Here is a 23,426-nt window from a genome sequence, read left to right on the forward strand (position 1 = left end):
GAGCAAGCACAGCCAAGCAGGACCGAAGTGACTTCTGGTGTTTTTGTGAATTGCCAGTAGGTTTACCCATGAGAAATGAATCCACTTCTCATGCTGAGTTAGACACCCTGCTGCAGGCTAACGCCGTCAAGCAGGTCTGTGTGATGAAACCTGTCAACAGGGCCAGCTCTAGCCGTGGAGTTCGCAGTTGCGACTCGAGCATACTTCTAGGGGGGATCGGTGGACGCGGGACCTCACGTGGTCATTTTTATAGTCATTTTCCAGCACAGCTGCATTTTAAACTCAAGCCAATATGGAATGTGAAAGCTCTTTAATTGCTGAGTATGTTCTAGAAATGTCCTTGCTGTTAGGAACTGATGGTCTTAAAATTAAAATATCCACGTACTCCAAGCTGTTGTACATGATATTCCTTTTACTTTTTAAGGTAGGAAGATGGTATAAAAGAAGTGCACATTAAAGGGGCTGATTTTCATTTTTAGTTAAGGCCTTTTACAGCATCCAAGCAAGGGAAAGGGCTCTCTGAGTGCATGTAAATTACACTCATGCTCATTTTAAGCCTGTGTAAATGCAGATCACACCCTACATATGAGGGTATCAGCATTAAAATTATATTTTCATTCATATGACTGCTTTTACTGGCATATGTCTTCACACTCAGCCAGTTAGGTGCTTCGTTTAAATGATGATGAAATACAGTGCTTGTTCTCTGATTGCATCCCATCTTTTCTTTCCAGCGTATGATTGCCAACACTGTCAGGACGGTGAAATTCTGCCGAAGCCAATCTTTCAGTAAGTGTATTACAGCGTCTGCACAGTCGGCATTATCCTCAGGAGCTACAGTAATTACAACTAATTCTGTGTGTAACACAATTGAAAAGCCTGGTTTCCAATGATTCTTCCCTGTTTGGACCCTCTGATGTTTCACAGGGTGAAATAGCCTTTAGGAAGCTCTAATAAGCCCTTTCTCCTCTACCTCTTTTCAAAGAATGTGGAGGAGCTAAATATCTGTGAGGTCTCGTCGCATCTTTCGAATTATAATAGGTTGAAATTAGCCACTGGCTTCAGAAGTGGTTGAGATGGGGCTGGCAGACAGAAGGACACAGACACATGCATGTTACCTGCTTGCATAAACCTTCTTTCCATAGGAAAGCAGGCCGGAAACATGATGCTTATGAATGACGTAACTGAGTAAGGTGGTGAACTTTAAACCTAATTGTCAGTATAATTATCAGAACTTACTTGACCATGTAAGATGGCAGAGGTATGATCAAGCAGGTTTGCTCTGTGGGTCTCATCCCATCAATGCGTACTGTCAAACCCAGTCCACACTCGCACTGCTTTTCCTCGGTGCTTCCTTCATTTTGCCTCACAGCAGCTGCCTTCTTTCTCTGACCTGAAGAACTGAATAAATAGTATAAAAAATACATTTTTATAAAAATAGTGTCCTTCCATCTGGGTCAAAGCTTAACTCTAGAATATAAAGTTAACAGAGCTTTTCTTTTTTTTTGGTTTCAAGGTTTTTCTGGCTATGTATTTTTTAATTTTAATGTACTAAGCACTAGTGAGACCTGCAGGCATAAATGACTTAGAAATCAAAGTGGTTTTTCATGATGCGTGTTATGAAAAAAGTCGGTGAATAGATGCACCACAGCTAAGACCTGTGTTACTTCTATGTGTGTGTATGTATACGTTTATATGTAAAAGATGCTTCAGCATTTTTCTTTCAGAGAAGAGAATTTTGTTAGGTACTGTACCACATATTTTTTTACATTGTAAGCTGTTTGCTGTGAAGTTGAAGATACTCAGATCTGAGCTAAGCTGTACTTTCATAATTGCTGTGGGAGTTAAAATGCGGTTAAGTAATATAAATAGGTAGTAAATTTTGAGGCTTGAACTGGGCAGCCACTAAGTAACTACAGCATTGCAAATATTTAATGATGAACTAGGAATAGGATTATTACATGAAAGGAAGCTTAAATCTATTATATAGTTTTGAACATGTGTGGATGCTTCTAGTTCAAAAGCAGATGGGAAGCTTTAATTCATAATAGTTAGCTATATAATTTACAGCTATTGACTGGTAAGGCGATGTACAAAACCTCACCCAAGGGCTATCAGCTTGAGTGAATGTAGCCAAGGATATCTGGGAGAGAAAGTTAATTTATGGGGGAAGTAACCAGAAAGATTATCAAATACAGAGGAAAGGTTTCAAAAAGAGAGATTTCTAAACATATTCTTTTTAACGCCCCAGGGTATGGTGTTTCCTGTGACAGCTTGTAAAGAGTTATGCATTCTGTTCAGGCATTTGTTCCATTAAGTGTATCAATCCTACATCATTTCTCTTTCACCAGATCCTGACGCAGCCCTAGCTAATAAGAACCATCAGGATGTTCGGAGCTATGTACGGCAATTAAATGTGATTGACAACCAGAGAACTTTATCACAGATGTCTCACCGACTAGAACCGCGTCGAGCATAAACATTTGAAGCAATGATGAGAAATGATCTTTTATCCAGTCAAGGTCACTTGTTAAGAACTTCACTTCCTCTGCTACTGCACTGCCACTACAAAAATAAGCAAAAACATGTTCTAAGATCTTAGGCAACGCACAAGGTACCAGCCCGTCAGAGAACTTTGGCTGATGAAGAATTTGTACACTGTAGCTGTGAGGGTGGCCATGTTGTGTACTGTTAATTCCTTTTAAAGTGTACTAAATTATTTCTCATAGTGAAAATAAAAAGGCAAAAGGTAAAACACAGTAGCGAGTGAAACATGCACCAAAAACTCTTAGCAATCCTAAAGGAGGTAGTGTTTTTCCCTCTAATTAAAAGCTCTATTTTAGGATTTACTCACCAGTTCAGGACCAAAATTGGCCATCTGTTTTGCTTGCCCAGCTACTATTGACATCAGTAGAAGATGTATGTTAGTAGGTTCAAGAGAGGTCCAAGGTATAGTTCCATTCAAAGAATGCTTAAAAATATTTCCCTTTAAAATACAACAGATACCAAGAAGAATTTCCAGTCTTAATCATACTGCCTACTACTGCAAGCAGTGTGGCCATCTCAGAAAACTAACAGGACAGAAAATATTTTGAATGATAAATAGATTAATTGTGTTTACATTTTACTTCTTTTTTTAAACTATGGATCAGGTTTTTACTGAATTCCTTTATGAATGAAGAAGGTTGTTGAAATCAATAGCGTAAAGGTAGCAAAAGACTGGTTCAAAAAGAGCACAATATGCACAAACAGATCTCAAGAGAAGAATTTCCTGGACATCAAAACCTTAAACATCAGCTATAATTAATTGTGGCTGTTTAACACACATTTTCTGGTCTTAAGCATTTACAGATATCTTAATTTTCAGCCAATTGTTTTGCACTTTCAGTAGACTGTAAATAAAAGTTAAATCATTATGTTCTAGAATATTTATTTATGTAATAGCTATTGTGCCAAAATAATTATGTTTTATTTATTTTATTTAGCATGTAATGGGAGTAAAGCTTTTGTCTTTATTTTTTGTGTGCATTTTATGTGTAGGAATTGTGTGATGTATGTTTTCTGTAAATAACATGCAGTACCATATTAAATGTAATTGCCAGAAAAGTTTAGTCACCAGCCTTGTTTGTACTTTCAGCTTCATTCTTGCACAAATGCTGATTCTGTTAGTTGGTTGATACAGTAAACTGCACTTGTCCTCTGCTGGGCCTCGAAACTGCAGTTAGCCTACATCCATTTCAATACACACTGACCAATGTAAGTGCAGTCGGACTCATCCCTGTCACAGGGGGTGACAGGCTTGCAGTGACATAACATTATGGTTTTATTAGCTAGTTTGTTTAGAGTCTCTAAGTAGGCTCCTTATCCTCCAATGTAAGGACAGAAAGAATATAAATTGGAAAGATGTAAATGCAGAAGGGGTGTATTCCTGTTTTCAGTTATCTGATCAATTTGCTCATTATCTGCTCACTCATTGATGTGAACACTACAAGGTACCTTATCTTGGATAGGATTTTACCTCAAGTTGGCTAACTGATGTTGAGACCTTGGCTAATGTGGCACTTGAGAGGGAGTCCATTGCTTTTGGCTTCTGTCACCCCAGGGATATATATGGAATCCTTAAGCCATGCGAGGGAGGTGATTTGGCACGTGCTCTTTCCCCTCCAAGATCACATATGCCAGCTTGGCTACTCCATGGGATAGCTGTACTACTGCTGTGCAAGCATTCGTGGTGGCCAGATAGGTGCCAAGGGATTGATGATGTTTACATGGCAAAGTCATCCCTATTGCATTCGCACCAGCTCCACTCTGAGTAGTTGGATGCCGTAAAACTGGTTGAGCAGATACTGGAAGCGGTAACTATTACCTCATCATTAAGCTTGAGAGAGAACCTCATTGACATCACCTACATTTCTCCTCAGAGGTACAGTATACCGTTCTTGGAATTGGCCAGGATTGTGCGGTGTCAGTATACACTTAAAGGTTTTATTTTTTACCTGAAAAATAATTTCATCCTTTTAGTCAAAACATAAATTCTGCAAAAGCTGAGGGCCACCAGGAAAATGCTGACACATTAGACCGGTATGTGTCTGTTCAGTACCTGCATTCTGCAAAGGAAAGAATTACACAGTTAAGAAACATTCTGCAGCAGGATGAAATTATCTATTTTAACTTTGCTGTCTGACTAGAAGTTCAAGATGATTCAGAGGAAAACCAGCCAATACCATAGAGACAAACTTGTGTCTTATTATTTCAAGTGAGAACGATTTCTTATTTCCATCTGCACCTCTCTGTGAATATACTTCATAAAACTTTTTCAGCTACAGATTCTTCCCAGAAGCAAAGCATCCAGTAGAATAAACTACATGGTCAGAATTAATTCACATGACATTTTTATCTTTACAATCAATTTATAACATTCGTGAGTTCATAATTTTATTTGTTCCAGATTTGTTTCTGTTGTTTGGGCTTTCATTTATTTCAGTGTTAGCTGGTTTATGAAGCTGCCAAGTTTCAGCTTGGCTCTGCACATAGACCAATTCATCATCTGTTTAGTATGTTTTTACCCCCTTGGTATATTCTTCTACTCCTTAAAAATCTCTAACCGCTTCAGTTATTTGTTGCCAGAGCCTCTGTGAGGTAGATATATCCCAGTGATACAAATGGAGGTTTTATGGCATCTCCGTATGAAGACATGAACGCAGTTTACCTGTCTCCATGAAACTGGCATCTAGCATTCTTAAATTTTCCAATAAAAGGTGCTATATAAATAACGAGCACTGTTACCCGCGTATCTAACTCATTTAAGTGTCTCAGACAGTTGCTATGGTGCTGATCACAGTCTGCATTCCTACAGGTTAAATGAAGACAACTACCTTCGGGCCCCGGGACGTACGCTGGCTTTCTCTCACTCCCTTCGGGGGCTTTACAAGGGGAAGCCGGCTGTTGGTGTATCGTTCTTGCTGTACGAGGTCTGAGGGGCTACTGGAACAGCGCAGGGAATGAACAGAAACTCAGGAAACCTGAAAACGTCTAAACACCCGTACTGTCTTCACCCGGCACTTGCAGCTGTGAGGCACAACTTGATCGTGCTTTAATGGAGAAACAGCCCTCACCCGCTCGCTGCCTTGGGCTCAGACCCTGTGCCAACACTGCTGAGCAGGAGAGACACGGGGGCACTCTCCAGCACCGGGTCGTTGCTTGTCTGTGTTGCTTAATTTTTAGCTCGCTGCTTGGCTTGATTTTGGCCCATGCCTACTAGCGCTCCCTGAGAGTGCCAGGCACTCTTCGGGGAGGATACGCACCAAGGACCACGTCTGGTGGCAGCCGGGGACGCGGCTGTGCGGTGCGGCTCGGCTCCGTCCGCCCCCGCAGCCCTCCAGCGCCGTCCCCGGAGGCTTCGCAGCTCCCCGGCGCCCGCCTGGCCCGGCGCCCCGGCCGAGGCGCGCAGCGTGCGTGCCGCTCCGCGTCAGTGCCCTGCTGGGCTGCAGCACGGCCCCGCGGCATTTCTACATTTCAGGCTGCAAAACTACAAACATCTTCAAAACAGTACCTGTGCCTTAGAGCCCCGGGGCACCGCGCGGAGCCCGGAGGAGACTCGAGGCCAAGCACGTGGCACGCAGACACGGCCAGCCTGTGCTACTGGGCCTCAGGCCGAGAGGCCCCGGCCCTGTTTTATGTCCGGGCAGAGTCATAGCAATGTCAGAACCATCCAGTTTTCAGAAGGGAGATGATCCAGGCGGCAGCGTCCCCAACGTCGGCAGCCGAGGACCGGGGAGGCTGCAGGCTCGGCAGCGCAGGGGCGGCGGCGCCTCGTGCAGTTTGGAGACGGTCCCGCACGGCCGGTCCCCTGCTGCCAGGGCTTTCTGCCGAAGCACCAGGACTGGGCGTAAACACCTCTAGCGGCCACAGAGCCTGAGCAGTCACAAGACTGAGCTCTCCCCTCCCCTGGCACGTTTTGCTGCCGTGGGCTTACTGGGATTTGATGTTTTTCGCTGCCATGCCTGGCGCTGGCCATCACTAGATACCACCACGGAGCAAAGGCGAAATCCAGGGAGGCTGGGGCCAGCTCTCCGGGAGGCCGTTACTCGTCGGTAAGGGCAGGACCCGAAAGACTTTGCCTGGGCACCATGTTCAGATGTGACCAGTCATAAAGACGTGACCGTGCCAGATGGAAGAGTTCAAGTGTATTTGCAGGACTCCTCGACGGGGAGGGCTTGGGGTTTTTTCCTCTTTAAGAAAAATGCTGGCAAGCAGCACAGGCTCTGCAGCCCAAGTAGAAAGAGAGAGTCAGAGACAAAAAAAAACCCCTTGTTTCAAAGAGACAGCAGCAAAACAACTTTTTAAGTACAGGAAGTTTAAATACAATTTAGAAATCTTACAGAATAAGTTAGAAAGAAATGAAAAGGTGTAACCTGCAGGGGTACCAAAAGAGATAATGAATTTTGCATAAAAAAAGAAAAAGAAATATTTTAACGAAATGTAATGGCAGAAAATTATAAGTCTAAATTGTTAACATAGCTTCTTAGTAAGGTCAACTGCATAATATACAGTACCTTAACCTCTTCCAGCAATTTTTAAACACCATGCAGCTAAAATAGACTACTTCTGAATCCCGCGGTATTTCTTCTGGGAGCTCTGAATGCAAATCAAGAGGTAATAGTGGAGGAAAATTAAAAGATGTGCTATTCTCATTTCAGTTTTTGTACTGATAATAAGGAAAGCAGCATAGAGTGTGATATGGCAAAGTGAACCGCTAACTTGAATAGCTTTTCTTTCACTGTTAATCTGAAATGCATTACATCCTGCCTTTTCAAATAATCATAATGTTCTTTACTGTATTCTGCATTAAAGTTTAGCGGGTGCAAGCAGCAGCTGTCACCAGAGGTCAATGTATTAGCAATCAAAGAAAATAATGACCAGATTAAAAAGTTACCATTAAAATTACTAAACCAGAAACTTCTATAACAGCCGATCTTCACTTCAGGCATAAACACCCAGTGGAGGTACTTTATACATGGGCTAAGAACAAGTTAAAACTGCGCTTTCAGGGATATGATGCTGCTCAACTTCAGCTGGCTTTGTGAAGGTCAGCGCTGGCCATAAGGTCCCCAGTCCCGGCGCCTGGTCTGGCGGTGGCTGCCCCTCTCCGGGCCCCGCTCCCGGGCCCCGCTGTGGCCACCGGCCCCCTGCCCGCCCGTCCCGCGTCACCCGGGGCCTCGGCGGCCAGGCACTGCTGCCCGCAGGCGAGCTCGCGACGGCCCCCGCCGGGCAGCCAGAGGCTGTATCTCACCAAGGGGCGTTTTTTTAATAGGTTCAGCATTCAAAAGTGATCTTTTTTCAATTGAGAATAATCTCAGAAAATGCCATGAGAACACATAAAGCATGTGTTATGACTGACGCAAATTGGAATATTTTTCTTGGACACGCCATGTAATAAAAATGTGACACACAGGGGTACTGGTAAGAGGCTGACCTTTATTTCCTGGCCCTGCTCCACTGGGGTCAGAGTGGCAGAAAGCTAAGCCTTTGTCACATGGCAGGGGTCAGCCGGTCCTGTTTAATTTTTCCCTTTTTTTACTTTCAAATGCAAATCAGGCACGGTACCAATGAAAATAAAGACTGCAAATGAATACATCAATTAAAAAAAAAAATTTACATCAGGATACCGAGGACAGAGGTGACAGTGGATACTCCAACATCCTAACAGACAATAATCCATTTCTTAATCAACTTCTGTCAATAATCATAAGCTGTTCGCTCTCCATGGTTTCCTCATTATAACACCACCTCTTGTGTTTTTAAATAGTGCTTTCTTCAGATGCTGCCTCAGCCGGCGAGTGAATCCGCTGGCTGTATTTGCCTGCTCTTTGTCGGTTTTCGCAGGTGTACATTATTCCCGCGCAGGAGTACAGCCGGCAGCATTGTGGATGTTCTCAGATAAGAGCGAGCCGGAGCTGCCGCGCTTTCCTTAGATGTCCTCTCTCTCTGTGGGGCTGACCCTCGAGGGCTGTCACACCGGCGGGTTGCTGGCTAGTTTCCTTTTGAAATCCAACATTTTCTTCCGTTTGTAATTCCTGCCCTAATGTTTCCCCTGTTCCAGCTGCCTGGCGTACAACTCTTTTGTGATGCTCCTGATCACTTGTTAGAGGCTTGCACCAGACTTTTTTTTTCCCCTCCTGTCACAACTAGCTGCTGTATAGTCTAACAATACTAAATACAGCATGCTAGTGGTTTTGGTCCTTTGTATTTGCCCTGAGGGGTTTTTTTTTGGATTTTTTTTTTTTTTGGAATATTTTGCCTCTTTTTAAAACACAGGCAAAGGCATTTAGATGCTATAGGTAAACAGATTTATCTGAAATAATGGCTCTTTTGAGGCAGTCTAATATTACAGCCATTTTACAGTCTTCTTTTGTCTCTAAACCCAAAGAGAAAGAGATGTGATCTTCAATATATTGATTTGTTTGTCATGAATGTACTCTGAATTAAACAAGCAGCAAAAAATAATTTAACCTTGCAGTAAATCATTAAAAAGAGCTAATATTTTCTTTTTAGTTCAGACTGACTCTGTCAATGGCGGCCACAGTTTCCATGATGCCAGGGGCTGCCTTTACTCTCCAAGTAAGGCACATATACAGAATAGTTACCCACTAATTACTTTAAATATAGAAAATAGCATACAGTGCTTTAAGCGAGCTGTTGACTGTTCTGTGTTCTCCTCTGCCCCTGGTAATCCTTCATGATGGAATTACGCCTGCCTCCTCCAAGACTCAGTAAGACCGAGCAGTCTATTGGAAAAAGGTAAGAGGGAAATCAATGGCCTGTTGCTTCAGCAGAGCTGGCAGGAAGGTGGATGTGAAAACACAAACAGGCGCAACAACAATAAATTCAGTATAACTGCAAAACAAAGAAAACAGTGTTAAGCCATATTACATTTTAGAGGAAGAATGTACCAAAATTAGAACAGCAAATTAAGTCTATTGGACCACAAAATTTAATATAAGAAGGAGCACGAGATACATATATATATAATTAAAAATATGTAATGAAAGGTAACTGAGCATGGTACTAGCGACTGGAGTACAGCTGAGTATAACGATCAGCTAAAAACTGTGCTGCCAGCAAAAGCTTAGTAAATCATTCTCATAAAACAATCAGGAAATGCGTTTCTTGATAATATATCACCATCTCATTGCTATCTCATTGTTAATGATATTGACATTTTTGCAGAAATTAAATGTACTTTTATATTACACACATGCCAGATCAAAAGACAAATACAATGTACAAGCTGTAACCTGCTAGTTCAGAAAATGATTGTGCACAAAGCGTGTATTTGATCCACGCTCAGGCTATACACGTATAAAAGTCACTCTTGAAATGTGTGTAATGTACCTGTCACACACAAGCCTTCTCTGCCATGTGAATAACTATACTTTAAAATTCTTCTTATATATTTATAATTGTATATGCTAAATGTACAACATAGATACATTCACAAATTACTCGTTTTTCTTTCTAATACAAAAAGCAGATGAGATAATAACAACAGAAAAAAAACCACCTGTGTGGGTCCAAGAGATGTGTGACGGGTACCGCAGGCTCTAACTTCCTTATTCCCCCATGCAAGTCAAGAAGAATTTGCTACTAACTACAGGAACACCAAAAATTTAGCTGCTGAATCAAACGTGTCACAGCTCTTGCCCTGTGGGCATGTGGGGTGTCAGCCGGTCCTGTGCTTGTGGGCAAACTCTCAGGCTGTCTTTTATAGCTGAAAAGAAATGGGAATGCGTCTAAGGCAAATCTGAAGGCAGCTCCTTGGATTTTTCCACTACAGAACTCCCTAGAGCGCTCTGACTCCATCTCACGGAAAGGCTAAATGCAGCTCATTTTGGCTAGTATGACCAAGCAGTTCTCTTTTGATCATGAAAAAGAACCAATGCAACAGCCGAGGTGTGGGATTGCAGCATATCCAGGCACACCTGTATGGACTTTAATCTGGACGGCACGAGTGGAAATAATGACGAAGACAGGGCTTTCAGTGCAGGCTAGCCACCCGCCTACCCATTCTAGATCAGAAACTGGGTTGTACAAACTGCGTAAAATCCATACTGCCACATCTTTACTGCTACTATTGCTCAAACTAGCTAGATTAAGACTAGTGAAAACTTGTCCTACATCTTCTGTCGCAATGTGTCTACATCCTTCCACGCTGGTGTATCCTAAGCAAAGCTCACCCTCCCCCTTTTTGTTTTCTGGCCAACTTGTAAATGCGTGCACCCGCAGCCTCCTGAGGAGCACAGGCAGCGCGTCAGGGAAATCTCAGTGCTAAGCCTGACGGGAGCGCCAAGCCAGTCCGGAAGCAGAAGTGAAAACCGCTGAGCTGCCTGTCCAACTCCAAACAATTTGTGCCCAGAGTTTCATGTCTGGTCAAAGCTGTCATAAGCCATCACCGCTGCCAAAAGAGCAGGTCCATGCTCCTTCCCCCCACAGCAGCCCGGCCGCACTCGCGGCGTTACACTGCCACCAGTCTGTGCAATTGCCTGGTGACCTGGATTGGGATGCTGATCTGGGTGAAAACTAATGTCTTTTCCCGGAGGTGGCTTTGCCTCCACAGCCCACTTCACCACGTGGCCTCGGAAGAACGGCCGGCACACGGAGAGGCGGCGGGAGAGGGCAGGGCTGCCAGTGCCTCTTGGGGCAGCCGCACCGATTTAAACCGCCTGCAAGCGCACAGGAAACCACGCTCTCGGTGGCGAAAGGCACTGAGGCTTCATTGCACGCCCTGTGTGGCAATGAGATGTAAAGAGACAATTTATACGAACCCTTTCAACTTCAAAATTGAGTGAAAAGTTGCTAGAGCTGCCTTTATCCCGGACTGATTGTTGTGGCTTTACAGTAACTTTTGTTAGCTTTTAAATGTTCACTTTCTCTCCCTGTTCCACATAAATTGAAGAAACCTCAGTAGTGGGCCTGAGATTAGGATCAAATTCTCCAGACCTAACTCGAATTTTCTCAGTTGTGTAGGCAAAATTGAATTTGCTACCTCAAAAAGGAGGAAAAAGAAAGTAGTGTCATGTGCCAGTTCCTTATTTATGTTATTACAACCACATTAGAAACTCCAGTTTCTGTTCTTTTTTTCTAGCTAATTAGTTAGTTCTCATGATAATGGAAAAAAAATTGAAAAGACACAAAGACTCATTAACTAGAGAGCAGCAAAATACAAAACCAAAAATGTATGCTTAAAACCTTGTTATAATAACTCCAGTTGCACGATAGTTTGCCACATGGGCTTGACGATACTTGCACAGCGCACTTACAGTCTCTCTCATTTGCTCTATTGTCCTCTAATAGAGCAAGTGCAATTACGTATCTTAAACATGGGTATGTTAATGCAGTTCTTGATGCAGAACTCTGTACTCCTACTCTTAGAGTAAGAGATATTAACCACCCCCTCAATTTATGTCTTACTTCAAGCACTACTGGGACAATCTATTTCTTTCTACAACCAGGACCTAAAATTAAAAATGATAAATCCTAATTCCGGGTATACACAACCATGGACAAAATGCCCTTGGCAAGAGACCTCTGAATGCAAGTACACTGCTCTCTGAAGCAAATACCTATGAATCAAGTGATTTAATATTTAAATATATTTTAAAATCATTTGACTAATTGGCAATTGCCTCAGACAGGAAGGATAAACATGTTAGTCACAGCATTTAAGAGACTAAATATGTGGCATCTCTCCTCCTCCAGAGCATGAGTTTCATGTGATTTGCATTTGGTATTAGCTCTTTCTTTTACAATGTGGGCCATTAGCTTGTTTGTTTCTGGAGACTTCTCCAGGCTTTCCAACATATCAGCTCATAACAAAGTACAAACACCCTTGCCTCAGACAAAAATTGTCTGAAATTGCCATATCCGGGTGACGCTAGAGCAAGCATGCCTCACTCAGACCTCATTCAGTTCTTGTCCTGGCAGTGCTGAGTTTGCCAGGAGAGCAGAAGTGAAGCCACCAGCGCCGGCTTTTTGATGTAGCATTTTCAGGTATGTGTCAAACTCAGTGCTTAAGATCTTGCTGAACTCTTACTCTCATTAATTATTATGGCACACTGAAATAATATGTTTTATTTCATGCCCAGATATGTGTGCTTGTGCTTCGCTGTTTTAACTTTTGACTAGCCCCCTCTGTGCCAAAATAGCGTCTCTTAGGTAAAAGCTTCTCATATTCATGAAATGATTGTGTTTGATTCATCAGTAAAGTGTTCTTTGCTGTGATTCATCTCGATACCATACATCTTTGTAAGGTGCAATTAATGTATATGATTAAGGGTGATGCTGCACACCTCTTCATGATTCACTGTGCTCCACAGCCAATTTTTATATGGTATTTTTATATACACACACACATAAGAGAGTCATATATGTGAGCTAATGAGGAGATTCTCCGATGAATGCAAAACTGAGGTGCAGTTACCAGTGAACAAGCTGGGGAGCCTAGTGCAGAGTAGTGCTGGGCAGCACCACCAAATTTGGCATGATACTGATATAAAAAGAAAAAAAAAGTACTGTCACAACCGCGTGATGTGCTTGCCTCAGGTAGAGCAATTCTGTTGCACCCAAGGTTTTTGAGTCACTTCCTTTAAATGTGACGGCTTATTATCCGTTCACAAAAAGTTGTCCACGCCAGCGCAGTACCTCAGTACTGTGAGGACGTTTGGATAAGGGGCAGTGTGGCTTTGGAGGGGGAGGGTGCGTTGTCTCTGTTTCTGTGCTGACCTGAGGTCAAGTCCTGCTGCTCCCCCACGTCCCTCAAAGCAGGGCTGCCTCTGTCAACGCCCCCCGTCCCTGCCCGGCCGGGGCTGGGGACGGGGCCCCTGCTCGCCTCACCTGTGGCAGCTCAGCGACCCCGGCTTAACCACCTAAGCCTGGCGACGTTGCCTGGCGGTGATGCAGTGACCCTGGGAGCAAGCCAGGTCCCCTTCCCCGGCCCTGGCCGTGGCGATGCAGCGCTGTACCAAAACCCCTTCATCTGGAAGCGCAGGGCCGCCTCCGGCCACCAAACCGCCCGACGCCAGAGAGCTCTCCACAAAATGGGTGTCTCGGCACGGCTGAGGAGCACCTCAGAGGAAGGCTGCCCCAATGCCCAGGTGCCCCGGGCCCCGGCTGGGGAAGGGCGCCAGTCGCTCCTCGGGCACGGCCTCACGCACAGCGCTCCGTCTTCCCCTGGATGCTCAAAACGCGGCAACTCGTTACCACTCCCTACCGACTTTTATTACTGTTATCTGTCACGAAAAGAAAACCCCGTTGCCCCGGGCGGCTGGAGGAGCCCTGCCGGCTCGGCAGAGGGTGGCCGGGCCGTCGCCGCTGCCGCGGGGTGGGCGCACGGGCGGCCGGCAGGCCTCACGCCTCGCCTCGCCTCGCCACACGGCGCCATGCCGCCGCCGTGCCTCGGCGGCTGCCTCGGCGTGGGGCCGGGCCGGGCGGCGGGGCAGGCGCGGAGGCAGCGTGGCGGCGGCCGGCGGCGCGGCGCGGGGTGGCGCCGCGGCGAGGCGGCCAGGGGGAGGCGGCCGCCCCGGCTGCCTGACATGAACCGGAAGCGCGGGGGACGGAGCGGGAGAAGCGGTCGCGCCGGTTGCAGCCTCCCTCGGCGGCGCGGGGTCGGCGCCGCTCGGGTCCCGCCAGCCCGGAGCGCCGCGGGGACGGTGAGTGCGGGGCGCGAGGCGCCGCGGCCGCGGGGGGGGGGGCAGCGCGCGCGGCTTTTGGCGCGTGGCCGTTGCGCGACCGTTGCGCGGCGCCTCGCGGGGGGCCGCGGCGCCGGGGCGGCCCCGGTGGGCTGGTGCGGCGGGGCCCGGCGCGGCCGGTGAGCGGAGCCCTGCGGGGCTCGGGCAGCGCCGGCGAAACGTGGGAGCCGCGTGCGGGGGCGGGCGGGGGTGTCGCCTGCCTCCGTGCCGCCTCTCCCCGCCGCGGCCGGCTCCCACCGCCGGGAGCCCCGGCAGCGCTGCCGCTCCCGTGCCGGCCTGACCTTTCTTCTCCTTGGAGAGCCGTCCCGGGCTCGCCCGCGCCGCTTGGCCCGCTTCCCCGAAAAGCGACCGAGCCCGGCCGTCGGCTCCCCCCGCCGCCGGGAGTCTCGCCGCCGTCCCGCGCTGCTGCCGGCGTGTCGGGACATGCCGGGGTGCCGTGCCCGGCGCGGGGGACGGCGGGCACCCGTGCTGGCGGCGTCGGAGCGACTGCGAGGGAGACGTTTGCTGTCGGACGTTTGTTTTACGAGTGTCTTTCGCTGCGGGACCTGAGCGGGCGGCAGTTGACTTAAGAGGGAGTTACCCTCTCCGACTGTTCTCTTAGAAGAAGTTTCAGACATGTTCATTTTATGTGCGTTCACTGCCCTTTTCTGTTGTTTTTGGGCATAAAACCTCTCAGGTTACACTCTGGAGTGTGACACTTCCCGCCCTTTTTTGTGTGTCTGAACCGGTGATAATCTGTTCCTGTCTTGTCCCTTTTGCTGTGGTTTCCTTAGTCTCTCCCTGACCATCAGCGTGCCTTTTTTATTATTTTTTGAGCCACCTGTTATCCCTCTATCCAGCGTGCATTTCTCTGAGTTTTAGGGATAGAGCAAACAGTAAAGCCATGGATCATTAATTTTCTTAAATTTCAGAAGCAGAAATAGTTTGAAAGCTTTGAATTAACTGGGCCATTGCTTGAAAGCATCTCAGCTCTTCGTTGGAGGGATGTGGTTAAATGGTTTCAGGACTCTGGCCTGAAATTGTAAGTCCTCAGCAGCTTACTTGTTTTATCCATCGGTAGCGTGCTTTGCATGTCCGGGGCGTTGTGTGGGTAATGGTGAACCCTGGAGAGACGGCTTAGCCGGAGTGGCAGGACTCAGAAACCCCAACAAAACTAAGGCCCAGGTCCTACGACTGGCCACAGTGCCGTCGGCAATAAGATTTACTGGCTCTATGGACCTGAATGCTTGTGGTGTCTTTCTGGCACAGCATTGCATATATGTTCCTTGTGGACATTACTGATAGGATATAAAGTAAATGAGGTGAGCAGTTTAATACTTTGCTGAGATAAAATTTTTTCTATTTAAAGTGAAGTGTTTAAACCCTTCGGTCTCTACCATTGATACAGCTCAGTTTGAAAATAGAATAGTTCCTTTCCTGAAGTACTCAAATTACTGAGGCTGAGTTGAGCTCTTGTGCTGTAGCACTGATGGCTATATAAATTCAAATATAAGTGGAAATATTAGAGAAGTTATCCAAAACTCTTACGTTTAGACAGAGGATGGGGTAGAGCATTGTTTCTTGTGTGTAACCAAGGCAGGCGGAACATAGCTTTGAGTCTTAGCATCTCTAGTGATGTTCTTAAATCTGATTAAGAAAGTTTAGGAAACAATTTTAACTTTCTGAGAGATTAGCAGAGATTAGAGGATGTTTAGTCTGGAGGTACGCATGGAATTTGCATCTTATCCATGTACACTTTGTGATATGATTAAAGGATCTTTTACTTATAAAAACTTCTCTTTCTGCAGTATCTCTCATAGCTTGATATCCTTGTCTGTTTTCTGATTAGAAAAGGCAATAGTTAACCACATTATTAAAAAAAAAGAAATGCTGCTGCAAGAAGCTAGGTTGAAATCTTCAAGGACTGTAGGCCATATCGGAATACAAAGGATGACTTGGATCTAAAAATGGTTGGTCAAAGATCTTGAAAGCAAAGGAACTGTTTTGCCAAATAAGGAAACTTGGCACATTCTACTGTGTATTTTAAGATAGCACAAGTGTAGTGTGCTACTACTTTATTGGCAATATGTTGGCAGAGTGCCCTACTGAAAGAAGCACTGAATCCTGCTTTATAGAAGCACAGAGTGAAGTGAAAGGAGTGAGTTACATAGTTGTTTCCTTTAATAAACTATAAATACGTACTATAAATATTATATAAATATAAAGTAATGGAATATTAAAAAAATCTTGGGTACACATGAGGGATGTGCACAAGATGAGAGATGCAGTTTTTAGTTTTATAGATAGGCACCAAGCAAAACATGAGTTAATGCTGCTTTACAATTTGTGTGAAATTCTTTCCTTCCATCTGTCTCTAACTTATAAATCCCACAGTGAAAACTCTGTGCTCTGAGAATAGCAATTGAATGAGAAATAGTAAGGCCTTATGTTTCATACATGGAATAAGGCAGACAATTCTGCTTCTTTGGTGTTTTCCCTACCATCCAAGCCTTTTTGGAGAGCTTGGCGGTACAAATGAACATGCTGGATTTCTTTCAGTATCCCACGATGTTACACAGTGCAACTTGAAGCGGGATTGATGTGCAAGGTATCTGTCCTGGTGCTGTGGGATTCCCTCACCGTAGGGAAGGCTGCGGGAGAGCACCAGGGAGCACCTCTGCAGAGAGCCAGAGGTGGCAGGAGGAGGGTGAGGAGTGGGGCTGGCTGCAAGTCGCAGGGGCGGTAGGCGGGGAATGGGTCCGGCCTTGCCTACTCCCTGCGGGAAGGAATGAAGGGAGTCTGCAGGCTTCCTTACCCCTGCATTGGTTATGCCCACCAAATTGCCAGTAAGGGCAAGTTATCAGACGGTTTTGTGCACTGAGCTTTTATTACTGTATTGAACCGAGCTTGTTGTGGCTTAATAACAAAGTGTCACTGGATAGCAGAGTGCTGTTAGTACTCAACATGGTAAATAATACCAAATGCATCTTAGGTCCCTTTCCTTCTGATGTGAAATGAACAGCTTTTAACGTCCTGTAGAAACAAGTTATGAGAAGAAAAATCCGCAGAGAAGATGGGGATGTCCTTACATGAGTATGAAATAGAAATTAAGAATTTAAGCATTAGAAATAAAATGGAAGAAGGGGAAATTTCTTTATTTTCTTAAGATCCCATACAGACAATTGAAATAACCAGCAATTGAATTATTTCTTCAAATACTCATCAGTCATAGTTACTGAACTGCCACATTTTCATTTCTTAGGAAATAAGCAACCAAAGACAGTTGACACAGTGTTCCTTAATGCTAAACTACAATTATAGTTAAAAACTCAAAATTTTCTTACTAAGGAATGACAGGAGTGATTGTAAACTTTCAGGACACTGTATTTCTTCTATCAAAGGGAATTGCTATGATGGCTCCACTGAAGTCCCAGCCAAGCAACCCTATGACAGGGGACTATTCTCCTGACTACGCAAATGTAAGATGTGAAAAAGTACTGCAGGCTGGTGGAATGATGCATTTGTTTTGGATAGAAGTATAAGAATATGAAGTTTAATGAAATAAAATAATTTTTTTTCTTAACCAGTGGTGTAAACTTGGATTGTTAAGTATCTTTTAAAACACAGTGACAAGTTAATAACTATCTATGTGGTTGTCACATGCAGTAGTTACTCTAAACAGTTGTTTTCTCAAGCATAACAGAGGGATTGATCTGTCTAATTGAGGATTAACTACCTTGCATCCAAAAACAAGGAGTAATATTTAAACAGGTCTGTTCTCTCATCTAGAAGAGGAAGACTTATACCTAACTTAGGCTGTCATTAATTACAGCTATCTGTATGAAGAGTATGCTATGTAAATCTCAACTTTCTCTGGAAAAAGGGAATCTTGAAGAATCTAGGATAAACCAATGAATCATCCTTTAAGATGTGTTACTTTGTTGGATGCCAGTGACCACAGCATCTCCAGGTGATTGATCCTTGTAAATAAATTTGAAATTGGAAAGGTGTTAAAAGAATCAGTAATAGCTCCTGCAAGTGCTTGTGCACAGTGCACTCCACTGGGATTACATAAATGTTTAGGAATCAGTGAATTTTCAAACAGCAAGGAGGACACATCAGAGAAGTACTCACTTTTATTTAATAAGCCTCTTGTGTATATATTGTACCATATTAGTAAATGTTAAGGTTGGTTTTCTGTGAAATGTTAGTATAACATCTTGGTCTATGTTAGCATAACTTCCAGAAGTCAAATCATTTACTTGTTTATATGGATAATTTGGTTCTTCTCGGTGAACGATAACTTAAAATAATTTGACAGCACTTCAGAACTTTTAAGTCCAGATAGTAAAGGCCAGGAAGATTTTGTTTCCGATGTGTTTTTCTTTTCCCTTAGTTTTCTGTTCCTTCTGCCATCTCAAATGCAACCATCTGTTATTAGCTGTTCACACTTTCCTGTCTAATTTATGGTCTAGTCGTGGTGCATATACTTTTGCCTATGAGTAGCATTACTCTTGTGAATGATTCTGTTGTCAGTGAGGAGATTATTCACTGGAGCGTAACTATCCAGGTGCACAAATACTCGCAGGGCCGTGGCCCTAAATTGTTAGGTCTCTGGATCTGGAAGCTTACCCGTTTCATTTTTCGATTAAGTGTCGCATATGTCTGAGACGCTGTGTACACAGAGTTAACTTGGAGTAACTGCTCCAATGCAAGAGACAAACGGGCTTTTGTTTCTGAAGACCAGGTAATTAAATGCCATTGGCAAAGAAGCAGAAGGTTAAAGCTGCTTTCCTTATGCTCCTGATTTGCAGGAGTGACCAATTTCCTTTCTCTTGAGCTGTCTTTAAAGAAAAATGCGTGCAGGGAAGTACAAATGATGACTCTGATCTTAAATAGATACACAAAAGATGAAGGGAAACCCAATGACAAGGCTAAAACAAGAACAAAAGGTCAAAAGAAGAGGTTAGGCACTTGTATCACCAGAGAAGCTGGCAGAGGCTATTGGAAGAATAGACCTTACTTCATGCCACTTGGATAAATCTCATCCTAACTTGTAAAGCTGGGAAAGGAGAATACATGTTCCCTCAGAAATAGCCTTGTAGGCTGTTTGTCAGTGAGATGTAGGTTTGAAGCCTCCTGTCTTAAAAAAGTGATGCCTTCAATAAACACTTTAAATAAGTCATGGTCTTGTCAGCTGTTGCCTGTGGCCTTGTGCGAACTGAAGAGAATTAAGCGGGCAGTTTTTAGAAAAAGGCTCTCTGTTGTCTTATACAGTATCTAAAAACATATTTTTTATCTTCATCTCACATTGGGAGAACAGCTGCAACCAAGTAGTGATAGAAGTTTCTAGTCAAGTGATATCTCAAGATTTTAATTAAATTAGCTACCCATTCAGCAAAGCTGGGGGGAAAATTATGTTTTTGTTTATATTAATCCCCAGCAGGGACTGGGAGAAAGGTTGTTTGCAGTAGGTGACGCTAGGCATATTGCAGGTGTAGCTCCTAGCCCCAGACAGTGCATAATGCATGGATACCATCTTGAAAAGCCTCCCTGAAGGCCCCGTATAGTTTGATGCTGTAGCTGGAGCAGTGTAGTTGGAGGTGGAATCTTCACCAGTGCACCAAAATCTCTGTGTGCCTCTTCTGTTTTATTTAAACCAGTCCCTGTTTCAGTTTATGCTGATAAGCTTACTTGCATTAATTGCATGTACGGTAATTTTTGCTGGTAAGTAAAGCTAGTTTGTCTAAACTGGTACCAGTTTGTACCTATAAGCATCAAACAATCCTGTAGAAAACTTGTGGAAAGTTCTGCAGGATCCCACACGTTCTGCAGTCATACTAAGAACTTAAAGCTTTTTGATCTTATACCATTATAATGAGACCCAAAATTAGTCATTGTTCACTCATTTAGGTGATAGTGTTTCTGAAAATTCGCTACAGGCATAAGCTTTATCACTTTGAAATCTGTGAGAAGGACGTTCTGTTCCTCTGGCAGCAAATGCAGAATGATCTCTTAAAACTGCCGAATCCAGTCTTGGCACACACTGCAAAATTTCACATATTGTTACCAAGATAAATTACTCTGTACTTACACTTTGTTATAACATGCGAACAGAACTGAGTCATTCGGAAAAAAACTTTTGTTGTGGCCAGGTTTTTCCACATCCTTGTGAAAAGTACTTCTGCCTCGCTTTGAGCGTAGGGAGGGTGCTCGGTGTGTGCCGCCGCGCGGCTGAACGGCTGCCAGAAAGCTCGCTGCCTCCGGCTGCGCCTATGTCGTGTGCAGCCATCGCAACAGGAGAGAGCGCGTGCTTGGGATTCCTGAGCTCCTGTGCAAGCACAGGGCTGGAAGCACACTTCCCGTCCGTCAGTGTGCTTCGCGTTAGGGTATTTGGTGACACGCTAGCGTTTTGCAGAGCAACTTCCAAGGTGTTCAGGAAATGTCAGTATGACTTTGAGGAACGCTTTTAGCCGTTTCTCTGTCTCCCAGCTGTTCCTAATAGCTTGTGCAAATTATGTCAATGTTCGCTTAGCCTGCTGGAGCCTGACTTCTTAGACTTTCTTTTTCCTCTTATGCTTAGTGAAATGTAGTATGTTTTTTACTGTAGTATTTTTATTACAATGGGTTCTTGCTTTGGGGTATCTAAACGTAGGTAAAAATGTTTGAAAAGTCCATGGAACGCATGTATTGATTAAAGCTTTTTTCTTTACAGATTTTGCTGTGGTATATTTTGTCATTATGAGATGTCGTCTACCAGTGCTTCATTTGTGCAAATTAGATTTGATGACTTGCAGTTTTTTGAAAACTGCGGCGGAGGGAGTTTTGGGAGTGTCTATCGAGCCCGATGGATTTCTCAGGACAAGGAAGTGGCTGTAAAAAAGCTGCTCAAAATAGAAAAAGAGGTAAGAGTTTACTAATAATTTGTGTGCTGTAAAAGCAAGGGTGTAAATTCTTTTCTAATGTCTTGCATTCTCTAGCTAATTGAGACAGACTACCTTGGGGTTTTTTGCTTGTTTAATTATGAAAACCTGTAACTGGAAGTTGCTACAGTGAAGACATACTGAGTGGCTCCAGCTGAGTGTGTCTCTGATTTGAAAGGTTATTGCTTTTCTCTACTGTCTTCCTCCTCCTTTTTTGTGTGGCAGCTCCTCTCCCTGACGATCCTGAGGAGGAGCCACGGAGCTAGGAGCTTCCCTTTGATACCATTGGGCATGTTGCTAAATAGGAATATGAAGTGTTCACTGTCTTTGGCCACTTCCATTTTGTCATCGTTACATCGTCTCTCAAGTCCTGCAGTTCACGTCTGTATGTTCATTATAGCCTTAACATATATATTGCTATGTGGTGTTTCATCCCTACCTGCTGCTGGATTTTTTGATCTGGGATTCCAGTAGCTCTGAGTCAGTCATAGTTACACTTCTGCTTGGTCTCATCTTGCAGTGAGGTTTCAGGCTAACCATTCAACCAGTCATCTTCTCTAGTGGCTTCCTGCATGCCTGGAAAGATAAACGGGTCCTTCAGCAATTCTATGGGAAAAGGCAGAATGACCATTTACTGCAGCTCAGACAACCATAAGAGGTTTATCTAGAAAAACTCTTGACTCTCAGCTTTGCACAGTCCCAGCAGAAATACTGTGTCCTCACAGGACTCACATCTGTGTGCTGATCACCACGGCTAACTCAGCAGTGAGGACACGCTAATGTAGCAATGGACGGCACAATTTCTGGACCACTGCTGCAACAGAAGTACATCTTATTTTTGTACAATATCCTCAAAACATGTTAGGAAGACAGTTATAAGCTGAAGGGCAGCAAAGCAATACTAAGGATAATGTGCTTAATAAGTAATCAGACACCAAGATTCTTTTACTGTTGCAGCGTCTGAGGGAGCATGATTGGTGTCATCATGCTTAGTGATGTGATAAGTGTGTTTAATTACGATTAAGCAAGTTGTTGTCTAAAATAATGTGGAAGGTTCTTGTGTTTCCTATTGAGGGTGATGGAAGATGTGCACACTCAGTCCGATGTCGATTTGAGCACTGGGGAAATCGATGTTGGGCAGTTGGTGTAGACCTAGTTGTGTTGTTTTTGAAAGAATGTTGACAAACTGGAGGGGCAGCGCCTAGGAGCTGCAGAATGCGCTCAAGGGGAGAGCATGATACTTGTGGGGGTAGGACGATGGGCAAGACAGTTGACAGAAGGGAGCATGTTCCTTCCTGTCCAGAATTGTTCATTTTCAACCAGACTGGTCTTCGTTTCCATTTTAAACTTAAGAAGATGGGTTATAGCAGGGAGCAGCTTGGTGTGGGCACCTTCTCCTGATAATTTTCTGGGGAGGCAGCATAGAGGCACATAAGTCTAGCAAGATTTGCCAAAACTCATCTGTCAAAAACCTTAATGAATCAAAAAATAATATAAGCTTGTTTACAAACATTGCATTTTCATATGGAGAGAATGCTGGCCTCATTTATTCTAATGTAGAAAGTTATTACAAGAGCTAATGGTTGGGATCTGAAGCCAGACAAATTAGAATGGGAAATAAAGCACAAATTATAAGGAGTGAGAATGAGTAACACTTGGAACAGACTACAGAGGGAAGGAGTGAAGATGGAGAATCTGTTCCGTCTCTTCATATCTTCACACTGAGATGAGATGTCTTTTTGGACCGTTGCTTTCGTTGAGTTGTTGAGCTCAACACCAGAGTAGCTTGCTGAAATATAATGGCTTGTGACTTATTGGAGGTCAGCCTAAATGGTCCAAAGGTCTTTTCTGATCTTAATGGCCGTAAGTCTGTTTACATATGTAGTATGCAGCATGTATGTAGTTTATTTATAATGATGACAGTAACGAACGTTTGTGACTTAACCGTACATACAGTCATGGTGAGTCAATGACTCTTCTGATAGCAATAGAAAAATAACTTGCTGTAACTATACATGTCTGTGTCTAGTAGATGTTTGGACAGTTTGCATTTAGTCCAGAAAACTAATTATTTCCGCTTCTGATCTCTTTGAAAGGAAGCGTCCTTTTTAACTCCATGACTGATAATCTTTTGTTTCTGTTAACTGCTGCCAGTAACCCAAAACAATTGATTAAAGAGAAAACAAGAGAGCTGGGAGAAGCTCGCTCATAGGAATGTCATGCTAGCCGATTCCAAAGGCACAAGCCAAGTCAACAGAGCTGCAGCATCATTCTGCAA

The 23,426-nt window shown here is 44.1% G+C and overlaps 2 protein-coding genes and 1 long non-coding RNA gene across 9 annotated transcripts in view; 2 read left to right on the forward strand and 1 right to left on the reverse strand.

Annotated features, from left to right (window-relative positions):
• Positions 1 to 3,606, forward strand: part of RAPGEF4 (Rap guanine nucleotide exchange factor 4) — a 164,760-nt gene extending 161,154 nt beyond the window's left edge. For all 4 annotated transcript variants that reach the window (XM_064514967.1, XM_064514968.1, XM_064514970.1 and 1 more), the window contains 2 exons: positions 735 to 789; positions 2,352 to 3,606. In XM_064514967.1, the coding sequence (XP_064371037.1) occupies positions 735 to 789; positions 2,352 to 2,479 (183 nt within the window). In that variant the 3' untranslated portion in view covers positions 2,480 to 3,606. The remainder of the gene's footprint in view (positions 1 to 734; positions 790 to 2,351) is intronic.
• Positions 3,607 to 7,957: 4,351 nt separating this feature from the next.
• LOC112979072 (uncharacterized) lies at positions 7,958 to 14,861 on the reverse strand. 3 transcript variants are annotated; one of them, XR_003258095.2, is made up of 3 exons: positions 14,528 to 14,861; positions 10,064 to 10,270; positions 7,958 to 9,396 (listed from the first exon to the last, which is right to left on the reverse strand). It is a non-coding gene; the product is annotated as an uncharacterized LOC112979072 (long non-coding RNA). The 3 variants fall into 3 exon arrangements; XR_003258092.2 differs by lacking the exon at positions 10,064 to 10,270; XR_010389992.1 differs by lacking the exon at positions 14,528 to 14,861 and having other exon boundaries at positions 10,064 to 13,891.
• The window catches only part of MAP3K20 (mitogen-activated protein kinase kinase kinase 20), a 93,490-nt gene continuing 84,116 nt past the window's right edge, over positions 14,053 to 23,426 (forward strand). The window contains exons 1-2 of one of the 2 annotated variants that reach the window (XM_064514972.1): positions 14,053 to 14,207; positions 20,941 to 21,130. In XM_064514972.1, the coding sequence (XP_064371042.1) occupies positions 20,972 to 21,130 (159 nt within the window). In that variant the 5' untranslated portion in view covers positions 14,053 to 14,207; positions 20,941 to 20,971. Of the gene's footprint in view, positions 14,208 to 20,563; positions 20,670 to 20,940; positions 21,131 to 23,426 lie in introns of those variants that run through there. The other variant, XM_026092957.2, reaches the window with a different exon arrangement.

Source organism: Dromaius novaehollandiae, chromosome 7, assembly GCF_036370855.1.
Source record: "Dromaius novaehollandiae isolate bDroNov1 chromosome 7, bDroNov1.hap1, whole genome shotgun sequence".
Lineage (NCBI taxonomy): Eukaryota > Metazoa > Chordata > Aves > Casuariiformes > Dromaiidae > Dromaius > Dromaius novaehollandiae.